The sequence below is a fragment of the Salmo salar genome, chromosome 01 (assembly GCF_965601325.2).
Source record: "Salmo salar chromosome 01, fSalSal1, whole genome shotgun sequence".
Classification (NCBI taxonomy): Eukaryota; Metazoa; Chordata; class Actinopteri; order Salmoniformes; family Salmonidae; genus Salmo; species Salmo salar.
Window position 1 is genome coordinate 175,277,501 of NC_138291.1, and position 26,951 is coordinate 175,304,451.

General features: G+C 40.6%; 1 protein-coding gene across 15 annotated transcripts in view; it reads left to right on the top strand.

Annotated features, from left to right (window-relative positions):
- The window catches only part of ppip5k2 (diphosphoinositol pentakisphosphate kinase 2), an 87,217-nt gene that overhangs the window by 35,697 nt on the left and 24,569 nt on the right, over window positions 1-26,951 (top strand). For 8 of the 15 annotated variants that reach the window (XM_082956774.1, XM_082956783.1, XM_082956786.1 and 5 more), the window contains exons 10-27: window positions 1-101; window positions 380-466; window positions 607-682; window positions 782-891; window positions 984-1,069; window positions 1,201-1,326; window positions 6,327-6,448; window positions 7,032-7,214; window positions 7,569-7,710; window positions 10,376-10,599; window positions 11,038-11,165; window positions 11,507-11,621; window positions 11,888-11,995; window positions 12,613-12,729; window positions 13,155-13,328; window positions 17,448-17,489; window positions 17,635-17,808; window positions 26,354-26,429. The exon at window positions 1-101 is cut by the window's left edge and continues 1 nt beyond it. In XM_082956774.1, the coding sequence (XP_082812900.1) occupies window positions 1-101; window positions 380-466; window positions 607-682; window positions 782-891; window positions 984-1,069; window positions 1,201-1,326; window positions 6,327-6,448; window positions 7,032-7,214; window positions 7,569-7,710; window positions 10,376-10,599; window positions 11,038-11,165; window positions 11,507-11,621; window positions 11,888-11,995; window positions 12,613-12,729; window positions 13,155-13,328; window positions 17,448-17,489; window positions 17,635-17,808; window positions 26,354-26,429 (2,191 nt within the window). The remainder of the gene's footprint in view (window positions 102-379; window positions 467-606; window positions 683-781; window positions 892-983; window positions 1,070-1,200; window positions 1,327-6,326; window positions 6,449-7,031; window positions 7,215-7,568; window positions 7,711-10,375; window positions 10,600-11,037; window positions 11,166-11,506; window positions 11,622-11,887; window positions 11,996-12,612; window positions 12,730-13,154; window positions 13,329-17,447; window positions 17,490-17,634; window positions 17,809-26,353; window positions 26,430-26,951) is intronic. The other 7 variants (XM_082956797.1, XM_082956801.1, XM_082956798.1 and 4 more) reach the window with 2 other exon arrangements.

The window sequence follows — 26,951 nt, forward strand, 5'->3', positions numbered from 1 at the left end:
AATATCATCATGAGAGAGCTGGCTCCCCAGTTTTCTATCCCGTGGTCCATTCCTCTGGAGGCTGAAGATATCCCCATTGTCCCCACCACCTCTGGAACCATGTGCGTATTTCCACACATTTTGATGCGTTCGAAGTGAATATAGCTGTTTAGCCATAGCAAATGTAGCTGTAAATTGGTGCAGTTTTAGGCCCCAACTTCACTTCCATGTGCATAACTCAAATGTTCCTGCATATCCATTGACATAATTGTATACATTTAAGTCAAGCAAAAATATAAGCGTACATCTCAATAGGATTTAGCCAGCAATGAATAGAAAATGGCTAAACTCCACTCATATGGTAAGTTGATATTTTTAACTGTTGCTACTCTTAACTCAGGATGGAGCTACGGTGTGTTATCGCTGTGATTCGTCATGGCGACAGAACTCCCAAACAGAAAATGAAAATGGAGGTTCGGCACCAGAGGTAAATGACAGCTGTTCCACACAGTCAATGTACAGGGCTACTGTCACACTACAGGACTGTTAACATGGTGATTCAGTATTGGTGAATGTTTTCACCACTGTAATGTATCGCCTCTTTATTTGTATTTTTTTTTGTTTTAGGTTTTTTGATCTATTTGAAAAATGTGGCGGGTACAAAAACAAAAAACTAAAGTTGAAAAAGCCAAAGCAATTACAGGTAAATAAAAACCTATTTGTATCCTTTGCACGTTGTAGCTTCATCACGTGTTGTACAGTACAACTTAGATGCATCTCATTTGTTTATTTCCAAATCCAGGAAGTGCTAGATATCGCAAGACAACTCCTAGTCGAAATCGGACAGAACAACGATTCCGAAATCGAAGAATCTAAAGCAAAACTTGAACAACTGAAAACAGTCCTTGAAATGTATGTGTTACTGCACATTCCCAAATGTCTTTCTAATGATTGAATATTTGATTTAACAAACTGCTCTTAGAACAAAATGTGTTTTGCTTTAGGTATGGCCATTTTTCTGGCATCAATCGCAAGGTTCAGATGACGTACCTTCCGCATGGGTGCCCCAAAACATCCAGTGAGGAAGAAGGTAGGATTTGTTCTGTCATGTGGCCTAGTCTGTGAGCTGATTGTATGTGTTTGTGTCTGTGTGGTTCTCTGTGACTTACTGACTCATTATGTGTGTTTCTCTGTGTTGTCTGTGCTTGCTGTGCCCGATAGACGTGCGTAGGGATGACCCCTCTCTGCTGCTGGTGTTGAAGTGGGGCGGGGAGCTGACCCCGGCAGGCAGGGTACAGGCTGAGGAGCTGGGGAGGGCCTTCCGCTGCATGTACCCTGGAGGACAAGGTAACAACCTCTATACACTCAGTGTTTATAGACAAGGTAACAACCTCTATCCTCCACTCAGTGTTTATAGACAAGGTAACAACCTCTATCCTCCACTCAGTGTTTATAGACAAGGTAACAACCTCTATCCTCCACTCAGTGTTTATAGACAAGGTAACAACCTCTATCCTCCACTCAGTGTTTATAGACAAGGTAACAACCTCTATCCTCTCAGTGTTTATAGACAAGGTAACAACCTCTATCCACTCAGTGTTTATAGACAAGGTAACAACATCTATCCTCCACTCAGTGTTTATAGACAAGGTAACAACATCTATCCTCCACTCAGTGTTTATAGACAAGGTAACAACATCTATCCTCCACTCAGTGTTTATAGACAAGGTAACAACATCTATCCTCCACTCAGTGTTTATAGACAAGGTAACAACATCTATCCTCCACTCAGTGTTTATAGACAAGGTAACAACCTCTATCCACTCAGTGTTTATAGACAAGGTAACAACCTCTATCCTCCACTCAGTGTTTATAGACAAGGTAACAACCTCTATCCACCCAGTGTTTATAGACAAGGTAACAACCTCTATCCTCCACCCAGTGTTTATAGACAAGGTAACAACATCTATCCACTCAGTGTTTATAGACAAGGTAACAACCTCTATCCTCTCAGTGTTTATAGACAAGGTAACAACCTCTATCCTCCACTCAGTGTTTATAGACAAGGTAACAACATCTATCCTCCACTCAGTGTTTATAGACAAGGTAACAACCTCTATCCACTCAGTGTTTATAGACAAGGTAACAACCTCTATCCACTCAGTGTTTATAGACAAGGTAACAACCTCTATCCTCCACTCAGTGTTTATAGACAAGGTAACAACATCTATCCTCCACTCAGTGTTTATAGACAAGGTAACAACCTCTATCCACCCAGTGTTTATAGACAAGGTAACAACCTCTATCCTCTCAGTGTTTATAGACAAGGTAACAACCTCTATCCTCCACTCAGTGTTTATAGACAAGGTAACAACCACTATCCTCCACTCAGTGTTTATAGACAAAGTAACAACCTCTATCCTCCACTCAGTGTTTATAGACAAGGTAACAACCTCTATCCTCCACTCAGTGTTTATAGACAAGGTAACAACATCTATCCTCCACTCAGTGTTTATAGACAAGGTAACAACCTCTATCCACTCAGTGTTTATAGACAAGGTAACAACCTCTATCCACTCAGTGTTTATAGACAAGGTAACAACCTCTATCCACTCAGTGTTTATAGACAAGGTAACAACCTCTATCCTCCACTCAGTGTTTATAGACAAGGTAACAACCTCTATCCTCCACTCAGTGTTTATAGACAAGGTAACAACCTCTATCCTCCACTCAGTCTTTATAGAAAAGGTAACAACCTCTATCCTCTCAGTGTTTATAGACAAGGTAACAACATCTGTCCTCCACTCAGTGTTTATAGACAAGGTAACAACCTCTATCCTCTCAGTGTTTATAGACAAGGTAACAACCTCTATCCTCCACTCAGTCTTTATAGACAAGGTAACAACCTCTATCCTCCACTCAGTGTTTATAGACAAGGTAACAACATCTATCCTCCACTCAGTGTTTATAGACAAGGTAACAACATCTATCCTCCACTCAGTGTTTATAGACAAGGTAACAACATCTATCCTCCACTCAGTGTTTATAGACAAGGTAACAACCTCTATCCACTCAGTGTTTATAGACAAGGTAACAACCTCTATCCTCCACTCAGTGTTTATAGACAAGGTAACAACCTCTATCCTCCACTCAGTGTTTATAGACAAGGTAACAACCTCTATCCACCCAGTGTTTATAGACAAGGTAACAACCTCTATCCTCCACCCAGTGTTTATAGACAAGGTAACAACATCTATCCACTCAGTGTTTATAGACAAGGTAACAACCTCTATCCTCTCAGTGTTTATAGACAAGGTAACAACCTCTATCCACTCAGTGTTTATAGACAAGGTAACAACCTCTATCCTCCACTCAGTGTTTATAGACAAGGTAACAACATCTATCCTCCACTCAGTGTTTATAGACAAGGTAACAACCTCTATCCACTCAGTGTTTATAGACAAGGTAACAACCTCTATCCACTCAGTGTTTATAGACAAGGTAACAACCTCTATCCTCCACTCAGTGTTTATAGACAAGGTAACAACCTCTATCCACCCAGTGTTTATAGACAAGGTAACAACCTCTATCCTCTCAGTGTTTATAGACAAGGTAACAACCTCTATCCTCCACTCAGTGTTTATAGACAAGGTAACAACCTCTATCCTCCACTCAGTGTTTATAGACAAAGTAACAACCTCTATCCTCCACTCAGTGTTTATAGACAAGGTAACAACCTCTATCCACTCAGTGTTTATAGACAAGGTAACAACCTCTATCCACCCAGTGTTTATAGACAAGGTAACAACATCTATCCTCCACTCAGTGTTTATAGACAAGGTAACAACCTCTATCCACTCAGTGTTTATAGACAAGGTAACAACCTCTATCCACTCAGTGTTTATAGACAAGGTAACAACCTCTATCCACTCAGTGTTTATAGACAAGGTAACAACCTCTATCCTCCACTCAGTGTTTATAGACAAGGTAACAACCTCTATCCTCCACTCAGTGTTTATAGACAAGGTAACAACCTCTATCCTCCACTCAGTCTTTATAGACAAGGTAACAACCTCTATCCTCTCAGTGTTTATAGACAAGGTAACAACATCTGTCCTCCACTCAGTGTTTATAGACAAGGTAACAACCTCTATCCTCTCAGTGTTTATAGACAAGGTAACAACCTCTATCCTCCACTCAGTCTTTATAGACAAGGTAACAACCTCTATCCTCTCAGTGTTTATAGACAAGGTAACAACATCTGTCCTCCACTCAGTGTTTATAGACAAGGTAACAACCTCTATCCTCTCAGTGTTTATAGACAAGGTAACAACATCTGTCCTCCACTCAGTGTTTATAGACAAGGTAACAACCTCTATCCTCTCAGTGTTTATAGACAAGGTAACAACCTCTATCCTCTCAGTGTTTATAGACAAGGTAACAACCTCTATCCTCCACTCAGTCTTTATAGACAAGGTAACAACCTCTATCCTCCACTCAGTCTTTATAGACAAGGTAACAACCTCTATCCTCTCAGTGTTTATAGACAAGGTAACAACATCTATCCTCCACTCAGTGTTTATAGACAAGGTAACAACCTCTATCCTCCACTCAGTGTTTATAGACAAGGTAACAACATCTATCCTCCACTCAGTGTTTATAGACAAGGTAACAACATCTATCCACTCAGTGTTTATAGACAAGGTAACAACATCTATCCACCCAGTGTTTATAGACAAGGTAACAACTTCTATCCTCCACTCAGTCTTTATAGACAAGGTAACAACCTCTATCCTCCACCCAGTCTTTATAGACAAGGTAACAACCTCTATCCTCCACTCAGTGTTTATAGACAAGGTAACAACCTCTATCCTCTCAGTCTTTATAGACAAGGTAACAACATCTATCCTCCACTCAGTCTTTATAGACAAGGTAACAACCTCTATCCTCCACCCAGTCTTTATAGACAAGGTAACACTTCTATCCACTCAGTGTTTATAGACAAGGTAACAACATCTATCCTCCACCCAGTCTTTATAGACAAGGTAACAACCTCTATCCTCCACCCAGTCTTTATAGACAAGGTAACACTTCTATCCACTCAGTGTTTATAGACAAGGTAACAACATCTATCCTCCACCCAGTCTTTATAGACAAGGTAACAACATCTATCCACCCAGTCTTTATAGACAAGGTAACATCTATCCACCCAGTCTTTATAGACAAGGTAACAACCTCTATCCTCTGTGTTTATAGACAAGGTAACAACCTCTATCCTCTGTGTTTATAGACAAGGTAACAGCCTCTATCCTCCACTCAGTGTTTATAGACAAAGTAACAACCTCTATCCTCTCAGTGTTTATAGACAAGGTAACAGCCTCTATCCTCTCAGTGTTTATAGACAAGGTAACAACCTCTATCCACTCAGTGTTTATAGACAAGGTAACAACCTCTATCCTCCCAGTCTTTATAGACAAGGTAACAACCTCTATCCTCCACTCAGTGTTTATAGACAAGGTAACAGCCTCTATCCTCCACTCAGTGTTTATAGACAAGGTAACATCTATCCACCCAGTCTTTATAGACAAGGTAACAACCTCTATCCTCCCAGTCTTTATAGACAAGGTAACAACCTCTATCCTCCACTCAGTGTTTATAGACAAGGTAACAGCCTCTATCCTCCACTCAGTGTTTATAGACAAGGTAACATCTATCCTCCCAGTCTTTATAGACAAGGTAACAGCCTCTATCCTCTCAGTGTTTATAGACAAGGTAACAACCTCTATCCACTCAGTGTTTATAGACAAGGTAACAACCTCTATCCACTCAGTGTTTATAGACAAGGTAACAGCCTCTATCCTCTCAGTGTTTATAGACAAGGTAACAACCTCTATCCACTCAGTGTTTATAGACAAGGTAACAGCCTCTATCCTCTGTGTTTATAGACAAGGTAACAACCTCTATCCACTCAGTGTTTATAGACAAGGTAACAACCTCTATCCACTCAGTGTTTATAGACAAGGTAACAGCCTCTATCCTCTCAGTGTTTATAGACAAGGTAACAACCTCTATCCACTCAGTGTTTATAGACAAGGTAACAGCCTCTGCCACTTTAAAGTCTGAGTGGATAATCAGCAGTTAAAACAATAACAAAGCTTTTTCCCTGATACCCCAAATGACCCCAATCCTGACTTACATCAATTTGTCAACCTAGATAAATACAATCCACTTCAATACCCATCTCATGTTCCATATTTAGGTTGTGATGGGAACCACCTTAATGTTAAATTAGTGGACGTCCTCACAGACTCTCACTGATGTGTAAAAGCTGATTTGGTATTTTCCAGGCGACTACGCTGGGTTCCCAGGGTGTGGCCTGTTGCGCCTCCACAGCACGTACAGACACGACCTGAAGATCTACGCCTCCGACGAGGGACGCGTTCAGATGACAGCCGCTGCCTTCGCTAAGGTCTGTCTGACAGTACAGCTTTTTAAAGAGACATTTCACTCCAAAATGAACATTTGTCCGATGTTTTTAGACCCCAACATTTTTTTAATGTGAAGATAAATCTATGTCCCATGCCTTTGGTTGAGACGATCCAGCTATTTGCCTCTTCCCAAATGAATGGAAAATACTAACTCACAATAACATCTGGAAATTGAATGGCGCTTATCTTTTTTTCCATTTCATTTTGGATTGAGGCATATCTCGATCTACTCAACAGATGATCTGAAGTGTGGATTTATCTCAAAATTTGTTTATTTTTGACGTCTAAATAGAAACATCTGACACACTTTCTTTTTGGAGTGAAATGTACTTTTAAGAATGTTGTCTCGTTAGTCAATCAAGTTATAATACGTAGCCTAGTGGTTAAGAGCATTGGGCCAGTAACCAAAAGGTTGCTGGTTCGAATCCCAGAGCAGGCTACGTGAAAATATGTCGTTGTGCCCTTGAGCAAGGCACTTAACCCTAATTGCTCCTGTAAGTTGCTCTGGATAAGACCATCTGCTGAATGACTAAAATGTAAATATATCTGGTGGCACCCATTCAGGGACTGCTGGCGCTGGAGGGCGAGCTGACGCCAATCCTGGTGCAGATGGTGAAGAGTGCCAACATGAACGGGCTGCTGGACAGCGACAGCGACTCTCTCAGCAGCTGCCAGCAGCGTGTCAAGGCCCGTCTCCACGAGATCCTGCAGAGAGATAGGGACTTCACTGCCGAAGATTACGAGAAGGTTGGGACTAAATCATGCAGTCTTAAAATGGATCGGACAGGACAGAACTTGTCTGTGACTGTTGTGGCTCATACGGGCTGTGGAGAAAGCCACTCGGTGACAAAATATACATTGGCGTTTGATCATTATAAGTACTACTGTTGTAAATAGATTCTTGCTAAAATATTATTTTATAAAATGTCCAATGACCCATTTTTTTTTCTTGTCCTAATGAAATAGTCCAAGCAGGATACCTAAGCTGACATGGCTCAGAGATGTATAAAACCCTGTCTCTGACTGTGGGTCGTCGTCTGCACCATCCCTAATATTTCCCCCCTTCCTAGTGCTCATAGTATTTTGTCTTTCTGTTCCTAGCTGGCACCCACCACCAGCTCCTCCTTGATCAAGTCCATGCAGATGATCAAGAACCCGGTGAAGACGTGTGACAAGGTGTACGCTCTCATTCAGAGCCTCACTCTGCAGATCAGACAGAGGATGGAGGATCCCAAGTCAGCTGGTAAACACTCTGCTCATATCTCCAGCGAAGATCCCCATTGAAACTAATGAACTCCAGGGATGATTCCAAATGGTACCTTATTCCCTTTTTTAGTGCACTAGCTTTGACCACGACCCGTAAGGCACTGTCGGGAATAAGTTGCCATTTGGGATGCTCCCCAAAATTTGCTCTGAAACCCCATTTTAAAATCCATAATTAAGTGGGATCATTATCGTGGGTCACTAAGTCAATGGCTTGAATTGAAAGTTAGAGCTCTGATTTGGAGCAACAGGGGTTTGAATGTGAGGTTAGTGAGGGATGAGGAAAAGGAGACCTTGATTCTGGTTTGGATTCTATGACACATCCCACTTAATGAGTATGAATCAACCATGACACTCCCTCCATAGACAAATGGGTTGTTAGTCACTGTATTTTGACTATATGTACAGTACCAGTTAAAAGTTTGCACACACCTACACATTCATGTGTTTTTCTTAATTTGTTACATTTTCTACATTGTAGAATAATAGTGAAGACATCAAAACTATTAAATAACTCTTATGGAATCATGTAGTAACCAAAAAAGGGTTAAACAAATCAAAATATATTTTATATTTGAGATTCTTCAAAGTAGCCACCCTTTGCCTTGATGACAGCTTTGGCATTCTCTCAACCAGCATGGAGGTGTGTTGGGTCATTGTCCTGTTGAAAAACAAATGATAGTCCCACTAAGTGCAAACCAGATGGGATGGCGTATCGCTGCAGAATGCTGTGGTAGCCATGCTGGTTAAGTGTGCCTTGAATTCTAAATAAATCACAGACAGTGTCACTAGCAAAGCACCCCCACACCATTTTATAAAGGAAAACCCTGGAATGAGTAGGTGTGTCCAAACTTTTAACTAGTACTGTATATGTCACGCGACCTTGATGAAATTGAAAGACAACACCCATCTTTTGTATTTTTTTGTACCATCGTCTTTGAAATGCAAGAGAAAGGCCATAATGTATTATTTCAGCCCAGGTGCAATATAAATGTTGGCCACTAGATGGCAGCAGTGTATGTGCAAATTTTTAGACTGATCCAATGAACATTGCATTTCTGTTCGAAATGTTGTATCAACATTGCACAGATATGCACAAATATGCCTAATTTCTTTATTAATAACTTTTTGTGTTCAAAATTGTGCCCTCCTCAAACAATAGTATTCTTTCACTGTAATAGCTACTGTAAATTGGACAGTGCAGTTAGATTAACAAGAATTTAAGCTTTCTGCCAATATCAGATATGTCCTAGGAAATGTTCTTGTTACTTACAACCTCATGCTAATCACATTAGCCTACGTTAGCTCAACTGTCCCGTGGAAGGGACACTGATCACGAAGAAGCTTTTAACTACGCAAGTCAGTTAAGAACAAATTCTTATTTACACTGACGGCTTACCGGGGAACTGTGGATTAATTGCCTTGTTCAGGGGCAGAACGACAGATCTTGTCAGCTTGGGATTCGATCCAGCAACCTTTCGGTTACTAGCCCAACACTCTAACCACTAGGCTACCTGCCGCCCCAAATATATACACTAAATGACTGATGGGGCCTCTGTTTTGAAGCTACCGCGTCTCAAGCTTGGTACTCCCCCATCATTGTTTAAAAAAAGTTAAAAGTTAAAGAAATGCATTTAATAATGTCTACATTTTGTTTTTGCCACTTAATTGAAATACTGTAGAATTTCATTCATTCCTATGGAGGCCTGCTCCTACTGGGGAGTGCAAAGATGGCCGACCGGAGGCTTCAACGCCTCTCATTGGCAAATACATCAGCAATACAGGGTTTGGTAATGATGACTCATTAATGTTAATGTAACATATACACAGTGAAATGTATGTACCAGGCCTTATGAGTGGCAGAACGGTCTAAGGCACTGCATCGCGGTGTTGGGGCGTCACTACAACATGGGGTTCGATCCCATGCTGTGTCACAACCGGCCGTGACCGGGAGTCCTATAGGCGGCGTACAAGGGGCCCAGCATTGTGTAGGTTAGAGGAAGGTTTGGTCGGGGGGGCTTTACTTGGTTCATCGCTCTCTAGCAACTCATTGTGGCGGGCCGGGCACCTGCAGGCTGACTTTGGTTGTCAGTTGAACGGTGTTTCCTCCGACACATTGGCCCAACTAGCTTCCTAGTTAAGCGAGCGGGTGTTAAGATGCAGGGATTGGCGGGTCATGTTTCAGAGGATGCATGACTCGACCTTCGCCTCTCCCGAACACGTTGGGGAGTTGCAGCGATGAGACAAGATGGTAATCATGAAATTGGGGAGAAAAAAAGGGGTAAAAATTGCAACAAAAAATAAATGTTTGTACCGGATGAAAGTAGATTAAACTGATATTCACAGTTACTAAATAAAGTAGTTTTGACTCAGTTCTTATTCATTATTTGACATGCCATATTTTACCACAATATCTGAAAGTTATTGGGATATGAATGAAAGACACAATATTAAACCATTGTTTAAATTACATTTTTTAACTACATTTTGAAATTATGTTTTGGTCAAACTGTCATCTAAATGTGGTAGTCGCAGTATTTGTGTGCATGCCTTTTTAACAGTAAAAATAAAATTCAAATTGTTCATATAACTTGTTGTCCTGCACCTATAGTGTAATGTTAATTTGAAAAAAATGTACTTTCTAGACATCCAATTGTACCATAGCGAGACTCTGGATCTGATGCTGCGGCGCTGGGCCAAGCTGGAGAAGGACTTCCGGATGAAGAACGGCCGCTACAACATCAGCAAGATCCCCGACATCTACGACTGCATCAAGTACGACGTGCAGCACAACAGCTCCCTCAACCTGTCCAACACTATGGAGATCTACCGCCTGTCCAAGGCCCTGGCCGACATCGTCATTCCACAGGTATGTTCCAGGTTTGGATCAAAGATTTTATGATTAGCATTTATGTAGCTAGCGCACGTACAGCAGACGTACAGCACCAGTATACTCTCCATACATCGTGGTGAAGTTTGGAGTGATTGAAGCATTTAATAGTGGCAGCCCCTATTACATTCTACTTATAGATATAGTTTATTTGGTAAATATTTTCTTAACCAACAGCGCAGTTCAAGAAGAGTTAAAGGCTTGTAAGTAAGCATTTCACGGTAAGGTCTACACTTGTTGTGTTTGGAGAATGTGACAAATAAAGTTTGATTTATATTTTGTAGTGTCACCAGATGGACTAGTAATAGGTGTTTGATTAAAGCGACATTTGTTTTAGTGGCCACTGTTATGCTCTTGTTGAATTGGCAATGTTCTAAAAAAAAAAGAAACATGTTTTTTACACCCCTGTCCTATCAGGAGTATGGTATCGCTCAACCTGAGAAGCTGGACATAGCCAAGGGCTACTGCACCCCCCTCATTCGCAAGATCCGCTCCGACCTGCAGAGGACACAGGACGACGACACCGTCAACAAACTGCACCCTGTGTAAGACACACACCATCTCCATTTCTCTGACACTCCAGGGTGGCGCAGCAGTCTAAGGCACTGCATCTCAATGCTAGAGGCGTCACTACAGACACCCTGGTTCGAATCCAGGCTGTATCACAACCGTCCGTGATTGGTAGTCCCATAGGGCGGCGCACAATTGACCCAGTGTTGTCCGGGTTTGGCCGGTGTAGGCCGTCATTGTAAACAAGAATTTGTTCTTAACTGACTTGCCTAGTAAAATAAATAAAAAAAACATGTGGAGTCGGCATCCTCAGAGCTGTGTCCATATCGGTCTCCCTATGAAATACAATTACAGTTGTCCCATGTGTGTTGTCCAGGTATTCCCGTGGAGTCATGTCCCCAGAGCGTCATGTCAGGACCAGGCTGTACTTCACCAGTGAGAGCCACGTGCACTCCCTGCTCTCCATCCTCCGCTACGGAGCCTTCTGTGACGTGAGTCCTCTCTAACATTCGTCCTGAACTTCCTTACTTTAAAATTTCTGTATTGTATCTATTGAACCAGTTTTAAAGGCCATGTTTCACATTAGAATCCACCAAACATTGTGTAGTGTATTAATATGATATATATCAATTTTTTTTTGGAGGGTTTATATAATTTTTTTGTCTACCAAATATAACCACATTTTAACCAGAAACATCCTCTTTAATATGGCTTAAATATGTCTGAATCCCATATTTAACTGTTGCTCATATCCCAGGAGACCAAAGATGACCAATGGAAGAGGGCTATGGAGTACCTCAAGGTGGTCAGCGAGCTGAACTACATGACACAGATTGTAATCATGCTTTACGAGGACCCTAACAAGGTACTGTAAGGTCCAAGTATATGCCTGTGGGTTTTTGGTTATATTAACTAGCAGCCTGAAGCTATAGCTGCTTACACCAGCTAAGTCATCACACAGCCGCTGTAAGTGGGATTGTTGGAGTAGAACCAGATTTTACTTTCATAGCCGATATAGGATGGATCTCTTTCGTGTCTATTTACTGAGGAAGGCATAATGGTCATACTCTAATGTTGCATATATAGTATGGGTTGTTTTGGCGCTCAGTATTATGGGTCATAGAGGCAACAAGGCGCTTTCATCTCTAATTGTTTTGTGGTGTGTTTTTGAGGGTAACACATCAAGGTTATTATAATATTAATATAATAATAGTTAGGTGGGTGCTTATTATTTGTCCTATTTGGAAATTTTTTTTTTTTTGCGTATCCCAACTTCTCCTCGGGGAGTGGGGTCACGGGCCTGAGTCTGCCATTATCAACGAGACTACCCTGTAGCAAATTAGGGCTCACGGGCACATCAGCATATTTTTTTCACCTTGTCGGCTCTGGGATTCAGACTAGCAACCTTTCGGTTACTGGCCCAACACACGCTACGCTGCCTGCCACCTAATTATTACCAGCACCATTGTATCATTACTCTAGGACCCTTCATCTGAGGAGCGCTTCCATGTGGAGCTGCATTTCAGCCCGGGAGCCAAGGGCTGTGAGGACGACAAAAATCTGCCCTCAGGGTTTGGCTACAGACCAGCTTCTCGAGAGGTAAGGGGTCCCAGTTTCTGAAGAAACCATGTGTGTGTCATTAAATACAATTCATGTCTTTGTAGAACTGTGCAACCACTTTTAGGGTGGCATATGGTGAATGCTGATGTAGTTACTGGGAAAAAGTTGATAGAAAAGCTTATTGAGGTTAAAAGTGTTTTATGAGTGAGTTGTGTAGTTAATATTAGTATTCGGCTTACTCACATCTTGACAGGAAGTAGTTCATCTTAGAGGCAACATGAATGGGCCTATGCCCTGTTTTTTTTTAACTGCATTGTCTGCGTTTTTCTGATTAATCAGGAATTTCAGATTTTTTTTTTACCTCGGGGAAATCGTCTATTTATTTTTCTCATGATTAAAGTGGACTATAACCTTCCTTTCCCTTATACATGATGTTCTACCAATTGTATCCCTGTCATCTCCAGAACGAGGGATCGAAGAAGAAGTCTAAGGAAGACAACGACGAGGAGTCGGCCAACGCCAAGCGGGACGAGCCGGACCGAGCAGCCCTAATGATGTTCAGGCCCCTGGTGTCTGACCCCATCTACATCAACAGGAAGTGCCCATTGCCCCGCTCCAAAAAGATTGGCTCTGTGGAAGTAAGTGCCACCTTCAGGTCCAGTTCAGAATACACAGGTGGTATACGGGATAGACTGTATACGCTAAGAGTTATAAAGTGTCACAACAAACGTACACTATGGTAGTCACCTGCTAGCTACATAGGTAATAGAAATGCCTGGTTAGTGGTACTGCTCTTGCATGTAATTGGCTTGAATTAGTTTTGGGGTTAGTACTGTGTAGTGTTGTATGTTTACAGCAGAGCTATGCAACAGAGAATAACAATGTGCACTGTAAAGGGTCACATGACTAGTCACCAGCCCCCTTTGGAACGTAAGCTTACTGTGGTACTTATTACACTAATATACCATCACACTTAGAACAAGGATTGATTTTTAAGGTCTCAAAACAATGCTGGTGTGACTAACTTCTCTCAATAGCCCATCCGCGAGCAAGTAACAATTGTAAAATGTACACTACCGTTCAAAAGTTTGGGGTCACTTAGAAATGTCCTTGTTTTTGAAAGAAAAGCCCATTTTTTTTGTCCATTTAAAATAAACATCAAATTGATCAGAAATACAGTGTAGACATTGTTAATGTTGTAAATGACTATTGTAGCTGGAAACGGCTGCTTTTTAATAGAATATCTACATAGGCGTACAGAGGCCCATTATCAGTAACCATCACTCCTGTGTTCCAATGGCACGTTGTGTTAGCTAATCCAAGTTTATCAGTTTTAAAAGGCTAATTGATCATTAGAAAACCCTTTTGCAATTATGTTAGCACAGCTGAAAACTGTTGTTCTGATTTAAAGAAGCAATAAAACTGGCCTTCAGTAGACTAGTTGAGTATCTGGAGCATCAGCATTTGTCGGTTTGTTTACAGGCTTAAAATGGCCAGAAACAAAGACCTTTCTTCTGAAACTCATCAGTCTATTCTTGTTCTGAGGAATGAAGGCTATTCCATGCGAGAAATTGCCAAGAAACTGAAGATCTCATACAACGTTGTGTACTACTCCCTTCACAGAACAGCGCAAACTGGCTCTAACCAGAATAGAAAGAGTGGCAGGCCCCGGTGCACAACTGAGCAAGAGGACAAGTACATTAGAGTGTCTAGTTTGAGAAACAGACGCCTCACAATTCCTCATCTGGCAGCTTCATTAAATAGTACCTGCAAAACACCAGTCTCAATGTCAACAGTGAAGTGGTGACTCTGGGATGCTGGCCTTCTAGGCAGAGTTCCTCTGTCCAGTATCTGTGTTCTTTTGCCTGTCTTAATCTTTCATTTTTATTGGCCAGTCTGAGAGATGGCTTTGTCTTAACAACTCCGCCTAGAAGACCAGCATCCCGGAGTCGCCTCTTCACTGTTGATGTTGAGACTGGTGCTTTGCGGGTACTATTTAATGAAGCTGCCTGTTGAGGATTTGTGAGGCGTCTGTTCCATTCCTCTTTCTATTCTGGTTACAGCCTGTTTGCACTGTTCTGTGAAGGGAGTAGTACACAACGTTGTATAAGATCAATTAGCCTTTTAAAATGATAAACTTGGATTAGCTAACACAACGTGCCATTGGAACACAGGAGTGATGGTTGCTGATAATGGGCCTCTGTACGCCTATGTAGATATTCCATAAAAAATCAGCCGTTTCCAGCTGCAATAGTCATTTACAACATTAACAATGTCTACACTGCATTTCTGATCAATTTGATGTTATTTTAATGAACAAAAAAATTGCTTTTCTTTCAAAAAGAAGGACATTTATGAGTGACCCCAAAATGTTGAACGGTAGTGTATCTTTGATGGTCCATCTTTGCATGAACACACAAAATTCCTCAAAGGAAGCACTTTGCTATTCTACAAGTGGCGTTGGCCTTGGTCGTTGAGAGAAATGAAGTGTCACTGAAAGTTGTTACCTGTAATTTGAAACTTGATGTTTTTATCTGCATCTACAACTTCTTTGCTTGCAATATACAGATCTTTCCCTGCAGGACTTACTGAATGATCAGTATGTCTGTATATTCATGTTGATATATTTAATGTATTTTTAATGTAATATTGAAATCTATTTCTGTGTACCCACCCACACACAAAACATTGCTGTATGTTGGTGAGTGTGGTGAGTGCATGGTAACTTCTACTGATCTTTGAAAATGTTGTTTAAACTAATCAATTTTCACTTTTTTATCTTAAAAAGTGGTGGTCACCAACACATGTTTGTAGAAGAAATGTGATATTTTTTACATCTGTATTCTACACTTTACCTTTATAAAATTCAGCTCGATGCATCACTCAGGTTATAAGTAATAATATAAATTATTACAAAATATATATTTTTTGTCTAAGTCAATGTTATTTGCTAAATTCATATTTACTGTACCTTCTAATCTCCATTGCACATACTTCACTAATGCACTAAGTCACACCCCCACATTACACCTTGCATGTGCATAAGAGTGCAAAATATATATTTAAGTTTGTTTCCTTAAGATCACAAAGAATGTTCTGCAAGCAGCGTGTACCATCACTTTTGCCAAACAACAATCCCTATGTTTCAAATTCACCAGTTACACAGCAAAATTGCAAATGTTAAATCAACTCTCATAGTGTTAAAATTAACACTGTGTCCATGTTGTTCCACACTACACAGAGCTAATGTTAGACTTTCAAAAATGTTAGCTTTTAATACTGTACTTTCAGTTTCTAACTGTAAATAGTTGAAAATGTATATTGACCAACACTGATTATTGTGTTGCATTCACTTCACACTCATGTAAGTGTTAAAATTATACTCTTGTTGAGTTGATTTTAACTTTTGAATACATTGTAATACCTGGCGGCAGGTAGCCTAGCGGTTTAGAGCGTTGGGCCAGTCACCAAAAGGTTGCTGGTTTGAATCCTTGAGCCGACTAGGTGAAATATCTGTCAATGTGCCCTTAAGCAAGGCACTTAACCCTAATTGCTCTGGATAAGAGTGTCTGCTAAATGATTAAAATGTAAATGTAATACTGCTGGCTTTTAAGGGTATATATCACAAAAGCAACTATCTCTGTACATCTTTTCACTCTAATAGTATTATAGTGAGTATTGTCCCTCACCCACTGTATTGTAGGGAAGATTGTCCCTCACCCACTGTATTGTAGGGTAGATTGTCCCTCACCCACTGTATTGTAGGGAAGATTGTCCCTCACCCACTGTATTGTAGGGAAGATTGTCCCTCACCCACTGTATTGTAGGGAAGATTGTCCCTCACCCACTGTATTGTAGGGAAGATTGTCCCTCACCCACTGTATTGTAGGGAAGATTGTCCCTCACCCACTGTATTGTAGGGAAGATTGTCCCTCACCCACTGTATTGTAGGGAAGATTGTCCCTCACCCAATGTATTGTAGGGAAGATTGTCCCTCACCCACTGTATTGTAGGGAAGATTGTCCCTCACCCACTGTATTGTAGGGAAGATTGTCCCTCACCCACTGTATTGTAGGGAAGATTGTCCCTCACCCACTGTATTGTAGGGTAGATTGTCCCTCACCCACTGTATTGTAGGGAAGATTGTCCCTCACCCACTGTATTGTAGGGAAGATTGTCCCTCACCCACTGTATTGTAGGGAAGATTGTCCCTCACCCACTGTATTGTAGGGAAGATTGTCCCTCACCCACTGTATTGTAGGGAAGATTGTCCCTCACCCAATGTATTGTAGGGAAGATTGTCCCTCACCCACTGTATTGTAGGGAAGATTGTCCCTCACCCACTGTATTGTAGGGAAGATTGTCCCTCACCCACTGTATTGTAGGGAAGATTGTCCCTCACCCACTGTATTGTAGGGAAGATTGTCCCTCACCCACTGTATTGTAGTCACTGGTGTTTCACATTATCACATTGTGTTGGCAGTACACTGTTTGATGATTTTACTTGACTTAATACATTACACCAGCTGTATGTTGACACTAATGCTGAGAGAATAGTCTGCACACATCAGCTAAAGTTGCCCAGGGCTACATTTACTTTAAAATGTATGTATTGATTGTTAATTAGCTGATCAACCAACTTGTGCCAGGAGCACAGAATTGACCTGCATGTCAATGTGACCCGTAAATGGACAGTCTAACAATTGCTAGTACATTGATTTGTTTCTCCTTTGTTTTATTTTTTACTTTCCTTTTAGTCCCCATTGCAGCCAGACTTTATCAAGACCGCAGCTGGCAAAGTATGACGATACATTATACCAAACCTAAACCAAAAAGTTCCTACTTGTGAATGTTGATGGGACACACATACATTAGCTGGAGACTGTTCTTTTTTTTTGTAATGTTGCATGACTGTGCTGTTTTTGCCCCCTCTCTCACTTCCAGGAAGAGAGCCCCCTGAGTGTGTCTAGCCCTGACTCTATTGGTACCTGGCTTCATTACACCTGTGGTGTTGGTACTGGGCGTCGAAGACGCAGATCAGGGGACCAAATCACTTCCTCCCCTGTCTCCCCCAAATCACTGGCTTTCACATCCAGTATTTTTGGCTCATGGCAACAGGTTTTTACCCATTTTAATTGATTATCCACACAAACAGATGACACCTACTCTTGTTCATGTGCACTTAAAAACACTGCTGCGGTCAGCAAGGACACCTAATCAGCAGATTAATGTAAAGATGCCATTTTTACCCCTATTCACGTAATTTAAAAAAATGTGTGCCATTTTCATAATTTTTTAAAAAACCTAAATGGTCCTGTGAAGAATGATTCCTTTTTGTCTTGAATTTTTTTTGGGGTCATTTGGCTCATTGGGTCCATACAGTGAAGATGATAACTCTTAACACAAGAATGTTAGATTTTAGTGTGTTCCATTGTAATAGCATTGCAATTCAAAGATTGCTGGCTATGGGATACTCATTTTGCACTGTATTTAAAAAAAATCTAAATTTGCAACTGACGTTGTTGCTCTGCTGCCTTGGTGGAATTCACGCTTTCCTTACAATGTGGCCACAATGTCTAAAGCGTTTAGCACCAACCAGCTAATGAGACACTGTCTGTGGCTCTCTCCCTGGTTTCATCTTTGTTGAGGTTTCTCCCTGTTTTGTCGTTGTTCCCCGGGTAAATATATTTAAAAAAAAAAATGTTTTATCAAATACCTGCTCATGGACTCTTTCAATTATGGCTGTGTGAAATACATTTCCAGTCAAAAGTCTGGACACACCTACTTATTCAAGGGTTTTTCTTTATTTTTGACTATTTTCTACATTGTAGAATAATAGTGAAGACATCAAAACTATGAAATAACACATGGAATCATGTAGTAACCAAAAAATTGTTCAACAAATCAAAATATATTTTATATTTGAGGTTCTTCAAAGTAGCCACCCTTTGCCTTGATGGCAGCTTTGCACACTCTTGGCATTCTCTCAATCAGCTTCACCTGGAATGCTTTTCCAACAGTCTTGAAGGAGTTCCCACATATGCTGAGCACTTTTTGGGTGCTTTTCCTTTACTCTGCGGCCCAACTCATCCCAAACCATCTCAATTGGGTTGAGGTCAGGTGATTGTGTAAGCCAGGTCATCTGATGCAGCACTCCATCACTCTCCTTCTTGGTCAAATAGCCCTTACACAGCCTGGAGGTGTGTTGGGTCATTGTCCTGTTGAAAAGCAAATGATAGTCCCACTAAGCGCAAACCAGATGGGATGGCGTATCGCTGCAGAATGCTGTGGTAGCCATGCTGGTTAAGTGTGCCTTGAATTCTAAATAAATCACAGACAGTGTCACCAGCAAAGCACCCCCACACCATCACACCACCACCTCCATGCTTCACGGTGGGAACTACACATGCAGAGATCATACATTCACCAACTCTCTATCTCACAGACACAGCAGTTGGAACCAGATTTGGACTTATTAGACCAAAGGACAGATTTCCACTGGTCTAATGTCCATTGCTCGTGTTTCTTGGCCCAAGCAAATATCTTCTTATTGGTGTCCTTTAGTAGTGGTTTGTTTGCAGCAATTTGACCATGAAGGCCTGATTCATACAGTCTCCTCTGAACAGTTGATGTTGAGATGTCTGTTACTTGAACTCTGTGAAGCAGAGGTAACTCTGGGTCTTCCTTTCCTGTGGAGATCCTAATCAGTTCCAGTGTCATAAAAGCGCTTGATGGTTTTTGCGACTGTACTTGAAGATTACTTTCAAAGTTCTTGACATTTTCCACATTGACTGACCTTCATGTCAGTAATGATGGACTGTTGTTTCTCTTTGCTTATTTGAGCTGTTCTTGCCATAATATGGACTTAGCCCTATTTGGTAAAAGACCATCTTCTGTATACCCCGCTACCTTGTCACAACACAACTGATTGGCTCAAATGCATTAACTTCTTACATCTAGGGGTTCCGCTAGCGGAACGCCTCGCCAATATCCAATGGAAGAGCGTGGCACGAAATACAAATACCTCAAAAATGCAATAATTTCAATTTTTCAAACATATAACTATTTTACACCATTTTAAAGATAAGACTCGTTAATCTAACCACATTGTCCGATTTCAAAAAGGCTTTACAGCGAAAGCAAAACATTAGATTGTTAGGAGAGTACATAGCCAAAAATAATCACACAGACATTTTCCAAGCAAGCATATATGTCACAAAAACCCAAAACACAGCTAAATGAAGCACTAACCTTTGATGATCTTCATCAGATGACACTCCTAGGACATTATGTTATACAATACATGCATGTTTTGTTCAATCAAGTATATATTTATATCAAAAAACAGCTTTTTACATTGGCGTGTGATGTTCAGAAAATGTATTCCCACCGAAAACTTCCGGTGAATTTACTAAATTACTCATCATAAACGTTGACAAAATACATAACAATTATTTTAAGAATTATAGATACAGAACTCCCTTTATGCAATCGCTATGTCAGATTTTAAAATAGCTTTTCGGCGAAAGCACATTTTGCAATATTCTGAGTACATAGCTCAGCCATCACGGCTAGCTATTTTGACACCTGCCAAGTTCGGGGCACACTAAACTCAGAATTAGTATTAGAAAAATTGTATTACCTTTGCTGATCTTCGTCAGAATGCACTCCCAGGACTGCTACTTCCACAAGAAATGTTGTTTTTGTTCCAAATAATCCATAGTTATGTCCAAATACCTCCGTTTTGTTCATGTGTTCAGGTCACTATCCAAAGGGTAACGCGCGAGCGCATTCTCGAGACAAAAAAATTCTAAATGTTACATTACCGTACTTAGAAGCATGTCAAACGCTGTTTAAAATACATTTTTATGGTATTTTTCTCATAAAATAGCAATAATATTCCAACCAGACAATAGTGTATTCATTCAAAGAGGAAAAGAAAAAAACGTATTTTTGTCACCAGGCAGACCACTGAGAAACTGAGCTACTAAACTCTGCCCAGAGACAGGAGACGCCTCAATCCGCTTTCTGAAGGCTTTAGAGAGCCAATGGAAGCCTTAGAAAGTGCTACGTAACCCCACAGATACTGTAGTTTCGATAGAGAATCAAAAGAACTACAAATTCTCAGACAGGCCACTTCCTGCTTGGAATTCTCTCAGGTTTTTGCCTGCCATATGAGTTCTGTTATACTCACAGACACCATTCAAACAATTTTAGAAACTTCAGAGTGTTTTCTATCCAAATCTACTAATAATATGCAAATATTTGACTCTGGGCCCGAGAAGTAGGCCGTTTAATTTGGGTACGTTTTCATCCGGCCGTGAAAATACTGCCCCCTATAGCGAAGAGGTTAAGGAAAGAAGTTCCACAAATTAACTTTTATCAAGGCACATCTGCTAATTGAAATGCATTCCAGGTGACTACCTCATGAAGCCAGTGAAGAGAATCTCAAGTGTGCAAAGCAGTCAAAGCAATAGATGGCTACTTTGAAGAATCTCAAATATGAAATATATTTTTATTTGTTTAACCCCTGTGCGGACATCCAGCGAAAAGTCATATCGCCATTAGCATAACAAAATGTAATATCTATTTATTTTTTTCATTTTTTTTTCAAATTATATCGTTTTATAGATACACCTCTCCTGAATCAAACCACGTTGTCCGATTTAAAAAAGGCTTTACAGCAAAAGCAAAACATTAGGTTATGTTAGAGGAGTATATCGTAAAAGTAGCCACATAGCCATTTTCCGACCAACCACATGCATCACAAATAACCAAAAAACAGCTAAATGCAGCACTACCCTTTGACAATCTTCATCAGATGACACACCTAGGACATCATGTTACACAATACATGCATTCTTTTGTTCGATAAAGTTCATATTTATATATAAAAACAGCATTTTACATCGGTGCGTAACGTTGACTAACTATTTTCCCTCAAATGCATCCCATGAAACCGCTACAATTTACTAAATTACTATTCGAAAACATTTTTAAAATGTAATATTGTCATTCTAAGATTTATAGATGAATATCTCTTAAAAGCACCTGTAATGCCAGATTTAAAAATAACTTTACTGGGTAATCACACTTTGCGATAAAAGGGGATGCGATACTCAGAACAATAGGCTAGCAATAGCAATAGGCTAGCCATCTTGGAACAATCGCATATCAAATCTAGTCTTGTATACTATTGTCAATAATCCCTTACCTTTGATTATCTTCATCCTTAGGCACTTCCAGGAATCCCAGGTCCACAACAAATGTATTTTCGTTCGAAAAAGTTCATCCTTTATGTTCCATTAGCTTGTTGTTGTTAGCGCGTTCTGAAGGCTGAACCAAAAGTTCCGATGTGCGCGGGGCTACTCTTTCAACAAAATGCATTTTTTTTCTTATTTAGGTTCGTTCAAACATGTCAAACGTTGTATAACATAAATCTGTATGGCCTTTTTCAACGAGAGCTCCAATAAGATTCGAGGGGGACGATTGCATTGTGTTTCAAAACGTTTCGAAAGGGGAGGGTAACCAGGGGCGCCGGCGTCATAATGGTGATGGCCCTCTCGGTGTGACCACGTTCCACAGCGTGTCATTCTGTCAGTTTTCACAGTAGGAGACTCAAATCACTTTGTAAAGACTGGGGACATCTAGTGGAAGCAATAGGAAGTGCTCAATGAACCATAGCTCACGGTGTGATTAATAGGCAACGTGATGAAGTTGAGTTCGCAATTCAGAATTCCACTTCCTGTTTCGATCTGTCTCGGGGTTTTGACTGCCATATGAGTTCTGTTATACTCACAGACATCATTCAAACAGTTTTAGAAACTTTAGGGTGTTTTCTATCCACAAGTATTAATTATATGCATATCCTAGCTTCTGAGTTTGAGTAGTAGGCCGTTTAAAATGGGCACGAATTTCTTTCAAAATGCGCTGTGGCGCCCCCTATCCTAGGCGACCGTCAAGAGGTTAACACATTTTTGGTTACTACATGATTCCATATGTGTTATTTCATAGTTCTGATGTCTTAACTATTATTCTACAATATAGAAAATAGTAAAAATAAAGTAGAACCCTGGGATGAGTACGTGTGTCCAAACCTTTGACTGGTACTCTATATTCCACTATATTGGTATCGCCAAGTACGATGTATAGTTAAAACTGGCCGTGACATGCAACCAAGTATTCCTTCACTCATTCATAACTTGAACAACAGAATGTATGTCTTGCTTTTGTCATGCATTTTCCCCTTTTCCCAACATGAAAAGCCATAATCGAACCAGTCTGCACAGTTTGGTGTCGTTCTTTTCATCCATCTAAGAAACTAGGTAAAGAACACTCTTTATATTAATCTGCTGAAACAGACATTAGCTGTCCTTCGCGACCCGCTCGGATTTGCTGTTGAGTGAGAATTTTAGTAATCTGGGCCACTGTCAGAGTGACTAACTAACATGCAGATTTTGGAGATCTGTTTGGGGTGGGATGTCCGTCCTAAGCTTGCCTGCCGCTTATGTCTCCAAGAAATTTGGCCCAACTCGGCTGCGATGGAACTTAACACACTCTTTTCTAATGGGTCACTGCTTTGCTCAATTAAAATGTAAAGCAGGCTATTTCAACTACATTTCTCGCCCCATTTGTCAAATGGACACACAACCAGATTTTAACGTGAAATTGGCTGTATTTTATACTTTTGACCAGATTATATTAACGATAGGGCCATTGAAGTCATCCTATAAAGGGGAAATGCAGTGTGAACATTTAAAGCAGGTCAAAGTTTGACACTAAATCATATATCGAAAGGCAATAGCTTTCAATTATAGCAGTGATCAATAATAGTATGTATTATAGAATATATGTGTATAATAGTATGTATTATAATATCATATATTATAATAGTATGTATTATAGTATATTAAACAGTGCATTCGGAAAGTATTCAGAACCCTTCCCTTTCTCCACATTGTTACGTTACAGCCTCATTCTAAAATGGATTTAAAATAATAGAAATCGTCAATCTACACACAATACCCCATAATGATAAATTTGCAACAACAAAAAATGTTTTTGCTTTATAAAAAATATAAAACAGAACTTATTTACTGAAGTATTCAGACCCTTTGTTATGAGATTTGAAATTGAGCTCCAGTGCATCCTGTTTCCATTGATCATCCTTGATATGTTTCTACAACTTGATTGGAGTCCACCTGTGGTAAATTCAATTGAATGATTTGGAAAGGAAAACACACCTGTCTGTATAAGGTCCCACAGTTGACAGTGCATGTCAGAGCAAAAACCAAGCAATGAGGTTGAAGGAATTGTTCGTAGAGCTCCAAGATATGATTGTTGAGGCACAGATCTGGGGAAGGGTACCAAAACATTTCTGCAGCATTGAAGGTCCCCAAGAACACAGTGGCCTCCATCATCCTTAAGTGGAAGAAGTTCAAGACTCTTCCTAGAGCTGGCTGTCTGGCCAAACTGCGCAATCAGGGGAGAAGGGCCTTGGTCAGGTAGGTGACCAAAAACCCTATGGTCACTCTGACAGGGCTCCAGAGTTTCTCTGTGTAGATGGGAGAACCTTCCAAATGGACAACCATCTCTGCAGCACTCCACCAATCAGGCCTTTATGGTAGAGTGGCCAGGCGGAAGCCACTACTCAGTAAAAAGCATATGACAGCCCACTTGGAGTTTGCCAAAGGGCACTTAAAGAACTCTTCGACCATGAGAAACAAGATTCTCTGGTCTGATGAAACCATGATGGAACTCTTTGGCCTGAATGCCAAGCGTCATATCTGGAGGAAACATGGCACCATCCCTACGGTGAAGCATGGTGTGATGTTTTTCAGAGGCAGGGACTGGGAGACTAGTCAGGATTGAGGGAAAGATGAATGGCGCAAAGTTCAGAGAGATCCTTGATAAAAACTGGGGTGAAGGTTCACCTTCCAACAGGACAATGACCCTAAGCGCACAGCCAATATAACGCTGCAGTGGCTTCGAGACAAGTCTCTGAATGTCTTTGAGTGGCCCAGCCAGAGCCCGAATTTGAACCCGATCGAACATCTCTGGAGAGAACTGAAAATAGCTGTGCAGCGATACTCCCCATCCAACTTGACAGAGCTTGAGAGAATCTGTAGAGAAGAATGGGAGAAACTCCCCAAATACAGATGTGCCAAGCTTGTAGCGTCATACCCAAGAAGACTCGAGGCTGTAATCGATGCCAAAGGTGATTCAACAAAGTACTGAGTAAAAGGGTCTGAATACTTATGTAAATGTTATTTCATATTTTTTTGTCAATATCGGGTGTTGTGTGTAGATTGATGAGAGAAAAAAAAACTATTGAATCAATTTTAGAATAAAGCTGTAACGTAACAAAATGTGTGAAAAGTCATGGGGGTCTGAACACTGTATATTATAATAGTATGTATTATAGAATATTATAATAGTATGTATTATAGTATAATGTATTTGCTGTCAGAGGTCATGTGAGTGAGTTAAAGGTGCTTATACTATGCCTGTATGCTGTGGCGGCACTTAAATGTCTTCATCACACCGTCTGTACAGTACCTAACCACCTACATTTACATCACACTGATGTCATTTACTACAACTGTAGCGTATAGGCTATACCCTACTGTACATAATTAGAAAAGGCATCATTGTAGGCGAACATACAATGATGGACAATTTATGTATATTTGCCTCTGACTACTTGCATTTGAGAGATTTTCCGAGAAACTTTTATCTCTCAGCCAAACTCACAGCAGGCTAGGCCAGTGCTAGAAGAAGCTTCCAATTGGCTCATCCACCCCCCCCCCCCCTCCCCTGTAACTATTCCCCAGGTGATTGCTGTAAATGAGAATGTGTTCTCCGTCATCTCACCTGGTAAAATAAGGGTTTTAAATAAATACAAAATAAACACACCACTTCCTGTAATGTGGGTTTTCTGTATGGAGCCTGGTTGGTTCTAGTCACTAAGGTGGGTCTTCTGCCCTACTAGACAGGGTTTACCCTCCCTGGTCCTCCAGGTGAGCAATGTGAGGTGTGAGAATGGGCTCACAGTGTGCTCATTGTCTTCGCGCTCTCATGACCTTTCAATCCACTGACACAGACCAGGATCCTGCTGTGAGGTCCGCCCCACTCCACCTCCCTTCACCCCCCTAAAAAAAGGGCAGAGGATCCGCTCATTTCAAGTTTGTCTCGTTTTTTTTGTCCGTGCACGAAACGGTGATATTAACATCTTGGATGGGAAAATGAGAACACCAAACTCAACTTCTTACTTCATGTTTTGTCTTCACTTGGACTTTTTTTTGTTTTGACACGGGTGTAATGTGTATCTTGGTTAAAGTTCTGCAGTCTTGATTGTTTGAAACCTGATTTTCTGCGAACTGTTGCCACGTCCATCCTCGTCCCTCAACTCCTGCATCTCTTCTCACCCGCTGTGTCCTCCGTAATGTCCAAACTCTCACGTGGCATGGACTTCGTGTGGCCATAGGGATGTTGCATGTTCATCTTTCCTTTCTTCTGCTGATTAGTCTTGGTTGGCGTCTGCACTACCATTTCCCACTGCTGCTTATTAACATGTCTTTCCAGAAAAAGGCATCCGTTTGAGTGAGGTTGTGGACGAGTTTCAGTGAAATGTGGTAATATAGTTATTTTTTTTCTCCTCTAGGTTCTGTCAGAGAACAATGCCCATGCCCAGCGACCTGGTAGACTATACTCTGAACACAAACTCACCCCAGGAGTAGGTAAGCATAATCACTGCTTTTAGGACGTTTGAAACAAATTTGCTCCAATTTATCACTTATTATTATTATTATTATTAAGAAATGTAAAAATATGAAAATTCTCAATGTTTTAGTGTCTTCACGTTACTTTAGCACAACTTCAATGTGAGGGCAAATATTGGAAGTAACTTTTTTTTAGGATGTCAGATTTGTTCTGTACTGTATGTTTTCTGCCGCATCTAAAATCTTTGCTTTGTGTTGACGGAGCCTCAAGCACCTGAAGTATCATACACTGGCTGCTCTCTTCACAATTAATGATCAATTACTACATCTGTGATGTGGAGCTTGTTTGATCAAGTAATACTGTCAACAAGCTGTTAAGCATACTTTAGACAAAGATTTTTGCCACACAACTAATACAGTGCTGACTCAATTTCTCATACATGCTGGTAATGTCCTTAGTGACCTAAAATGTTGTAGCCACAGCAAATTCTTAGCAAAATATTAGGGATTTGTTGCTGGCTACCATTTTAGATATGGCTG